This window comes from Lontra canadensis, unplaced genomic scaffold, assembly GCF_010015895.1.
Source record: "Lontra canadensis isolate GAN:19392208 unplaced genomic scaffold, GSC_riverotter_1.0 scaffold3, whole genome shotgun sequence".
Lineage (NCBI taxonomy): Eukaryota > Metazoa > Chordata > Mammalia > Carnivora > Mustelidae > Lontra > Lontra canadensis.
This window is the reverse complement of record NW_022630997.1, coordinates 40,732,778-40,742,040: the sequence shown is the minus strand read 5'-3', so window position 1 is coordinate 40,742,040 and position 9,263 is coordinate 40,732,778. Positions and strand designations below refer to the sequence as shown.

Below are 9,263 nucleotides of genomic sequence, written 5' to 3'. Positions count from 1 at the left end.
AGAGAGGAAGGAGCCCGGGCATGGGGTGGTGAGGGTGGGCCCCGGCAGCCAGAGGAAGAAAAGGAGAGCGAACTTACTTTTTCCTGAGGTGCAAGAAGGTTCCGGCGCACTCTGCCCAGGCCCGTAGCAGATTCCCAAGCACTCACCGTCCCTCAAATCTGTCCCAACTGCCCGCTCGGGACAGGGGATGCTTGGAAAGCAAAGACAGGCACAGCGGACAGTGGCACCTCTCCGGGGCTAAAGCCTCGGGAGAGTCTGGGACTTCGCCGCTCTCTGTACAAAACAAAAGCCAGATTCTCAAAAATCTCAAGAGGGAAATAATCATTTTAAAAATAGTTATTTTTTTCCTTTCACTTTTAACAAACCGTGTGCCGGGAGAAAAATTAAAAACTAAATGATCGATTGCTCAGGACACCGTCTACAAATTGTGAAATCCCCTGTTTAAAAATATTTTCCCCAAGGCCAGCCCCACGACTGGTCAGCCCTTTGCTTCTTCCTGAAAAATAACAACAAAAACAATAGGAAATGCAGCCACGGTCCTGGGAAGTAGGAGTAGCCGTGAGGCCCAGGGAACCCACTGCGGCCGAAAATGCCATGCTCTTCCTTTCTCTTTAACCAAAAAATAAAAAAAGAGAAGAAGAAGAAGTAAAACCTTTTAATACATCAAATATACGGAATTTTAATCTTTAAAGCGATACATTGTCTATTATTTTAGTACATGACGTAAACCTTACTTGTCCCCTTCTCAGCGGGTGGACTTAAAAATTAAAAATAGTTGTGTTCCTTTTAAAGAACAAAATAAGGCAAATGAGGTTTTGGAATAAAATTGTTTTTCCTTTTTTTTTTGTTTTCTTCCAGAATACATACAAAAAAATACCCATTCTCTTTCGATGGTATACACCTTAAAAATAATTGCAATTTGAAATCAGAGCTGACAAATTGTGACTTGTTTTGTTTTGTTTTTTTTTTTCATTTTTTTGTAACAAACATGCATGTAAATTTGTGTTTCAATCAGACATTAAATAAGAACGTACAATACAATAATAGCAATTTTAAAGTAACATTAAAGAGAAGACCTCTAGTTCTGTGGTGGTTTTGTATTTATTTATAATCTACAAGGGACGGGAGGGTTTGTTTTCCACATTTTTACCCTCAAGATTTAATTTTTTTTTTTTTACCCCTCCTCCTTTTTACCTACGGAGCTCAAACTAAATAATGCACTTTTGAACCACGGGTCCGCTTGGAGCTAACATAAATAAATACCAGTGTCCACCGATGCAGTCCTCAGATGAACACTTTCTCAATTAATTTTTCCTTCTTTTTCTATAAAAAGTCAAATGATATTTTTTCAACTTTTATAAAGTTTGGGTGGGTGGGGAGGTGAGAGGTGGGGGAAAGGGGAGTTTCCCACCGGGTCTCGGTCGCTGTTTTGGGTAGATAGATGCGGTATATATATTTTTCCTTTCCTGGCCCGGGTCATCCCCACGCGCGAGTGACAGTAGACTCTGTCCTGTTTCCACCCCTCCCTCGGCTCCTCCCTCCCCCCTGCTCCTCTCTCTCCCTCGCTAGCCCTCCCCACCGCCCTCACTGATACCCCAGCGCCGAGGCCGTGGTCAGTCTCTGTCCGTAGAGGGCGTAGGGGGAGTAGTAGGGTCCGGTGGCGGCGGGCACAGGCACAGGAGCGCCGGGTGTGGGGAGCGGGCTCTTGGAGTAGGGGTGGTAGCGGCTGCTGAGTCCCAGCGCGTGGTGGGGGCTGCGCAGCGCCAGCGTCCCGGGACTGCCCGGAGCGCCCGACGTGGGGATGTGCATGTGGCAAGCCATGGCGGCCGCTGCGGCGCTGGCCAGGGACGATGAGCTGGGGTAGCCCGACAGCAGTTTGTCTGTCCCGGGGAAGGCCGTATGGGTCCGCAAGTGGCTCAGCAGCTCTTCGGACGTGGCGAAGCGCTTGTCGCAGGGCCCGTTGGCCGACACCCAGTTGCAGATGTGGGGGAGCGGGTCGTTAGGGAGCATGAAGCCGTAGGGGTAGAGGGGGTGGCCGGCTAGGGAAGGCGGTGTGGCGCCGGCAGCGGCGGCAGCTGTTAGCGATGAGTGTACGCCGTGCAGCGGGTGCGTGGGGTACACCAGCGGGTATCCTGACTTGAGCGCCGCGGCCGCCGCGGCCGGATCGTGAGCGCACGAAGCGCTGGCTGCCGCCGCCCCTGCCAGGTGGCTGGCGCAATGGTAGCTGAGGCAGTACGGGTCCCGGCACAAGCTGGCTGTCATCACGGATGGCGGCGACGCCCCGGCCAAGGGGCTGGAGCCGGCCGGCTTACTGCAGCCCAGAGAGCCCGCCGCGGCCGCCGCCAGTTGCGCCCCCACCAGGCTGCCCGGCTTGGTGGGGTCAAGTGCCACACCGTGTGGCAGGAATTGGGGCGGGTAGCCCGCGTAGGCCCCAGCCAGGCTGCCTGGGTAGGTCATGCCCGCCGGAGGCAGAGGGAACACTGTCTGGCCTGGCTTGTAGGGCGATACCGGGGCCACCAGCCCAGAGCCCAGTACGGAGGAGGAGGTGGGCGCGCTGGGGCCCGAACCGGAGCTGGAGCCGGATGAGCCGCCGCAGTCTGAGCCTAGAGCCTTGCCCCCGGGGCCCCCATCTGGATGCTGGTTAACGTCCACATTAATCCCTCCGCCGCAGCTAATCCGGCCGTGCGCCAACCCCGTGGGTCCCCCTTCAGCCGAGGTGCCCCCGGAACCCTTGCTGCTGCCACCGCCGCCGCCCACGTCGGGATCCTTCTTGTCGTCCTTGCCCTCCGGGCCGCCCCCGGCCGAAGGCAGCATGCCTCCTGGCGAGCAGGCCGAGGCGCTGGAACTTGGGCTGCCTGTCCTGGGCGTGAATGGCTGGCAGGTGGCGCTCGGTACCCGGAATCCGGACTTCTCTGCTGAAACCCCCCCGCCGCCGCCCCCGCCACCACCGCCTCCGCCGCCGCCGCCTCCCGGCTCCTTCTTATCCGAGCCGGGTTTGGAGTACGGCTTGAAACTCGACTTGTCCTCCACGCCGATGTCGCTCAGCTTGAGGGGGCCAGACTTTGCGTCCTTGTCGCCCCCGGTGCCGCTGCCGGCACCGCCCGCACCGCCCCCATTGGAGGCGACAGAGGAGAGTTTGGAAGAGGGCGAAGGGTCGGGCTTCCCGATCTGTGAGCATGTTTGCGCCAACAGCGCCAGCGGGCTCTTCTTGGCATCAAGCTGCGGGGTCAGACGTGGGGTTGGGGGTGGCACAAAGAGAAAGAAGGGGAAACCCTTTAGAATCCCGGCTTCTAGGGATCAAACGCCCTTCCGCAACCGCCAGTGAAGACCCTCCCAGCTCTAGGGGCAATTCTCGACAGCACCACTTCACCTCGCCCCAGACGGACGAACAGACAGACAGACACACAGACTCGCCCTTGAGAAAGGCGGCAGACTCCCTTTTACCCCACCAAATCAACGTATTTCCTGACCTCTCTAAACGCTGTGTATTTAAAAATACTCACTAAATGTTTTTGTTTCTGACTCCTAGACCCAGAACTACACACACACACACACACACACACACACACACACACATATATATATCCCCAATTCTTCAGAGTAAGGGCTTGGGCAGTTGGCGCCTTAGAGGCTGTGTACAAATACCAGCTTCTGGGGAACCTTAAGACTGCGACTTTGGAACCACATTTCAGACTTCCGCCCATCTTCCGGGCCGAAAGTGAGGGGGCCTGGGTCGGGGTTGGGGCTTTAATACGAAAGAGAGAAATAAGTTTTGGTTGCTTTGTCCCTTAGCATTCACACCCCATTCTACCTCCTACCCCCTTTCCGCCCTAGTTTTTACGATTCGGGAGCACTATGCTCTCCCCCATCCCGGAGCTGAATCACTCTGACCACCCCCCCACCCGCAAGATCCCGAGAGAAAGAAATCCCGTGGAGCGGCAGCCAGGGTGGTGGTCCCAGCGCGATCCCGGGAGAGGGTCCTTACCTCGATGGGGCTAACGGGAGTAGAAGGCAGGGGCTGCAGATACTCGGGGTGCAAAATGTGGCCAGTCCGTGCCGTCAGCATCTTCAGCACCTTGATGGGCAGGCGGTTAGCCTGGCGGAGAGGGTCAGAGGGGGGCACAGCGTGCACAAAAGGCTTGGTGCTGCCGGCCGGGGACGAGCCTTGGCCGGGGCTGGAGCTATTTCCAGAGAGCGCGCTGGTCCAGGCAGGGTCCGCACTGCTGCCGCCGCCGCCGCCGCCGCTGTGCTTACTGCTTCTTAGGGCAGAAAGCGAGGGCGCTGTGCTCATGACCCACCCGCACGCATGGGAGCAGCGGGGGGAGGGCTCCGTGAGGCGTGGGGCGGGCTCCGGGCTGCGCGCTCGCCGGGGAAGCAGAAGCAGTAGGAGGAGGAGGAGCTGGCGCGGCGGCCACGGGCACCCAGCGCGCCTTCTCGGCGCCTGAAGCCAGAAGCAAATAATCCTGGGTGGCCAGCAGCGGTGCCGTGGCCGAGCGGGAGGAGCCGGTCGGACTGTGGGAGTGCCGGGTGGCTCGCCGTGTCCGCCTCGGGCTGTGCCCCTGCGCTGCGCACTCGCGACCCGGCGCTGGCGCTGCGCTTGGCGATGTGAGCCGCTGCCTGTCCAGCCGGGGCTCTGGCGAGGAAACTCACTTCAAAAGCAGCTGCACCGAGGGGGAGATTAAAGCCTTTGCCGCCTTCCAATCAAATGGGAGCCCGAGGTGATTGGAGGGTCAAGGGGATGTGACGCGTCCCGCGCCGCCGCCGCCGCCGCCGCCGCCGCCAGGACTCTCAGCGCTGGTTTTAATGGGCAGCTCCTTCTTCACCGCCCCCCTCCCGTTTGTCCCCTCCCTCGATTTCGCTCCGAGGACGAGCTGGACATTTATTCTGCGTTTGCTATGTGCCGCCTCCCTCTTTTTTCTTCCTCGTCGTCCTTCCTTTCCGTGGCTCGAAAATAAACTGAAACCTTTTTTTGCAGGAGGGTGCGTATGAGGAACAGATTGAAGGGATGACCAGAAGGAGCAATGGCGGGAGTCTGGACAACGGCCGGACTTTCACCTCCAGGGGCGCACAGGGGACCCACACACCAAATATTCTGTCTCGCTCAGTAATTGAAATCTCTCTCGGCGCGGCCGCCAGGGTAAGGAAAGGTGCGGAGAGGGTGACGGAGGAAGTGCGCCCGCCCGCTTTGATTCCCCGAGATTCGGCAGCGGAGAAACCAGAAGCTAGGTGGGCAGCGGAGGCGGCGGCGGCTGTTCTCCCGGCTGTGCGCGGGGCTCCCAGCCCTTCCCAGCCACGTGACTCCCGGGGACGCGCAGATTGGGGCTGGAGCGGGGGTCACATGTTTCCTCTGTTTCACACTCAGTCTTCTCCTCCACCCCCCCCCCATTCTTACTCTCCCCTGCTACCCTCTCTCCTCCTCTCCCCCTCTCTTCAGTTCTTTGGGCATCTCCACCCCTCCATCAATTGTCAATGTTCCTCGACCGCAATCAATCAGTTATTTGTCAGCTCTTGTCAATCCACCCGTGATTTATGTCAGCTTTTGTTGCTGATTACAAGGCGGGTGCGACTCGAAGGAAAAAGAGTGAGGAAGAGAGAGATGGAGAGTAAGGAAGAGACCAAGGGGGAACCAGCGGAGGGGGAAAGAGGAGCAACCTCCTGGGATGGGGTGGGGGGTGGCTCTAAGAAAAAGAATGAAAGAGAGGAAAAGAAGCTCTCCGTGTCTGGAAAATGAATAGTGAGAGTAAAGCGCGCAGGTGTGCCCAGGGCGCTGAGAGGGCTGCTCAGGCCTGAGGTGTGCGCCTCTCCCCTTACACCTTTCTACCTCTGGGACTTCGCTCCATTGGGGCCGCGGTGGGAGGAGCTGCCCCAGGTTCCTGAGACGGGCGGTGGCGACGTCTAAGATGGGAAATATTTTTTGTCCCCAGGATAGTCCCTCGGGAGCATGAGGATGTCAGGCTGCCAGCCTGCTGCGGACCCCTCCCTTCGTAGTGCCCCGACCCCCACCGCAGACTTCATTCTGACAGGCACACCACAACGCAATTTTGAGTCCTGAAGGTCAATGGTGGGGTACCTCCTCCCCGACTTAAGTCTTTGACCTCCCTTCGGATCTCGGCTAGGGCTGAGAGGCTGCGAAGAGGCCTGGCCATGGGTGTACGGTGGAGATATCTCAAGCTGAGTCAGATCCCCCCTCCAAACCTCTCTGACCCTGCTGTATCCCCGCAGGCTGGGTAGCCGGCGTTACTCTGGGCTGCTCACTCGAATTTATGGGAACGCCAAACCGGGACTGACCTGCGTGGAGAAAGCAGAGGGAAGAAGAGAGAGCGGGAGGGGCCGGCTGCCTGTAGGAACTTGGGTCTTCCAGGGAAGCGGAGCGGGACTGCCGCGTTCCCCTCGATTTGCACCGTCACTCCGGCGGGTTGGAAGGAAGAGGGGAGGCGCTGTGCCTGCCTCTGTGTACCTGGAGCTGGGTGCACAAGTGTGTACGGACGTCTGTGCCGCTGTTTGAGTTGTCAGGGCTTTGGCAGCGTCCGGAGCGAGTTCGGAGGTCGCCTCCAGAAACTCGCAGAAACGGGAAGGGGGCAAGAGGAGGACACAACCCCTTCCTCGGAAGGACTTGGACGACTTTGAATCTCCCCTCCCCCACTTTTCCGCCCCAGCTCTTCTTTTGTTGTCAAGTCCTTTGATAAATGGTAGGGCAGGGAGCGCGGGGAGCCAGGAGCCAGTCTGTACCCGCGCGGGGGGCAGGGCCGGGTCTGGCGACCCGGTTTCCTTCGGCGCTGAGCCCCGTACCGCGGGGGTCGAGTCTGGGACCTGCCCTCCGCAGGCTCGCCCTCTCCTTTTTCACCACCCCGTTCCCTCCCCCCGCCTTTTTTGGTCTCTCTTCCACTCCATACAGGTACCGAGAACTTTCTGGGGTGAGTTTTAGAATTTTCTCATAGGCATTCTTTTCCTGTGTTTTAATCTTATCCCTTGATTCTTTAGGTTGGTAAACTTGATGAGATTGTAACTTGACTAAAGATAATTTGGAGAAGAGGGAAGTGTGTATTTTGGGCTGCTGTTCGTCGGTGTGCGTGCCTGCGTGTGTATAGGTGTTAAGAACACACCTGCGGTCAAGGGGATTTGGTGTCTGCCTGTGCGGAGGTGAGGAAGGTGAGTCTGTGAGACGGTGGTGAGGCCACACCCGAGGTTGTGAAGGTTGTCCGAGTAATCTTTGGGGAGCGAGTCCCAGATGCCCGTTTCTGAGTGCAGGACAGTCCTAAGCTGTCTCTGCAGGGCAGCGTGTGGGGGAGGCCGCTTGTATCCTGCGGGTATGTTAGTGTCTGTGTCATTGAGCGCGTGGCTGTAGAGGTGCCGGCCGGGATCAACTGTGGAGCTCCCAGCTCCGCGAGCCCAGCCGTGGGTCGCGCGTCGCCGCAGCCTCCACGCGAGGCCTGGACACTGAATGCTGGGGGCGGCGGCCAGAAGTAGAGGTGATAGCGGGCGTCTTCTCTTGCCGCTCCCCTGCCCCGACAGAGCCCAGTCTCCAGACTCAGTTCTTTCCCTTTCCTGGAATTCCGGCAGCTTTCTCTTCACATCGGGCGGTTCAGGGGTGGCAACCCCAGCACCTAAAGCCTGTGGGAACCAGAGAGTGGGCCCTGCGTGCCCCAGAATGGGCGTGCCTCGGTGTGGCTGCACACGCTCGCAGGCCTGCGCCGTGCGGCGCGCGCGCGCTCGGGTCGTGGTCCGCATGCGTTCGCTCTTTGCAAACCCCAACTCGGAAGGTCCGAGCGCATGGGGGCGCCTGGGGGCCTGCGCGTCCCCGGCTTTCGGGAGGCGCCAGCTTGCGAGCCTGCGCACCTCGCCCGGGAGGCCAAATCCCTGAAGGCCTTGCAGGCCTTACGGGTGGGGGAGTTATTAATTACTCCGCACTAGGCCTAAAGCCTCCAACCCCAGCGGCGGTTGGCATGGATGTCCTGCGGATTTTATTTGCACACAGTGTAAATGATTTGTTTTCTCTTAAAAAGGAGTGGGCATGGCAGATATTTGAGGAGGGGGTGGGAGGAGAAGGAAGGCGAGAGAGCTGAGGAAAAAAGTTTGAAAATGCCTTGAACTATTCACTGTCGAGATGGCTAATCAGTATTGAGGCCGGAGGGCAGGCGGGCCGCCTTTCACTGCCGCTTCCCTTTCATCTAGGGCTCGGCGGAGGCGCTCAATTAAAAGCCTATCAGTTTGTAAGTAAATCAACGCCTATCAGAGTTGTCACATCAAACAAAACGATTATTATTGCAGCCCGCCTCCCCTATTAATCTCCCTCGAAGATAATCCGCCTGACAGGTCAGGCCCGGCGAGCTGGAAAGCCTGGCCCAGAGCGCCCAAACAGTCCCGGACTGGCGCGCGCCCCTGGGGGCCTCCCCACCTCGGTCCCGCCCCGCCTTGTAGTCCCCCGGGAGGGGGGAGAGTAGGAGCTGGCGGAGGCCGCTGGTCCCAGGCCCGCCCCTCCCGACTGGGAGCCGGGCCCAGATTCGCAGGGCTGGTGAGGACGGTCTCGGGCGGCTCTCACCTCTTCTCCGGCCTGCGGTGGCACCGGGCCTGCCGGAGCCACGGTCCGGCCTGGTCCCAGCGCCTCGCTATGGCCTGTACTCTTTTTCGCTCGCCTGTCCTGACTTTCCATCCCCCAACCCCTTCTCTTTTTTGTTTTCTCACCGGCTTCTTTCTAGGCTCCCTATTATTTATTTATTTATTTATTTATTTTCCTCCTCTTCCTTTCCCCCTTTTCCTGTTTGACGGGGAATATTTCCTATTCTCTCTCCCTCTTCTCGGTATACCGTCTATACCACTTCGGCGCAATCACACTTTCTGAAGCAGGGCATTCTCAGGGCCCGGGTTATTTCTCCGCGTCAGGGCTGCCTCAGGAGTGTGTGCAATTCCCAGGAACTCCTGACAAAGTTCTGTCTGATTTCTACACAGGCAAGGGCCTTCAGAAGCTCTGCGACTGTTTTAAGGGTTGGGTGCGTTTGGAGGGGCGAGAAGAAAGGACCACAGCAGTGTGATGCTTGGACGGTTGCAAGCGCCCTATTCTGGAATAAGTATTTGGCCTTGGAGTTTCACAGCAGCAACGGCGCCGATCTTGCTCTTGGTGCTGCCTGAGCTTTGCAAATATGTGGAGGAGACCCTCGGGGCATCTGGGCTTCAACATTGAGGATGTGAGGGGGTGCCTAACACCTAATAGGAAAATGTAGTCAGATAATCACTTCTGTGCCTTCAAACGGGCGCTCCCCGGGCCG

The 9,263-nt window shown here is 58.1% G+C and overlaps 1 protein-coding gene across 1 annotated transcript; it reads right to left on the bottom strand.

Moving 5' to 3' along the window:
• Positions 1-640: 640 nt before the first annotated feature.
• On the bottom strand, positions 641-4,769 carry ZNF503 (zinc finger protein 503). Its single transcript, XM_032839459.1, has 2 exons — positions 3,986-4,769; positions 641-3,219 (listed from the first exon to the last, which is right to left on the bottom strand). The coding sequence occupies exons 1-2, from the start codon at positions 4,289-4,291 to the stop codon at positions 1,585-1,587; spliced, it is 1,941 nt and encodes a 646-aa protein (XP_032695350.1). The 5' UTR covers positions 4,292-4,769; the 3' UTR covers positions 641-1,584.
• Between the last annotated feature and the right edge of the window lie 4,494 nt (positions 4,770-9,263).

Bases quoted from the DNA above. Each gene is read 5' to 3' on its own strand.
- ZNF503 (XM_032839459.1), bottom strand. From the start codon at position 4,291: ATGAGCACAGCGCCCTCGCTTTCTGCCCTAAGAAGCAGTAAGCACAGC. The intron at 3,220-3,985 runs GTAAGGACCCTC...CTGACCCCGCAG, and splicing joins CTCCCGTTAGCCCCATCGAG to CTTGATGCCAAGAAGAGCCC.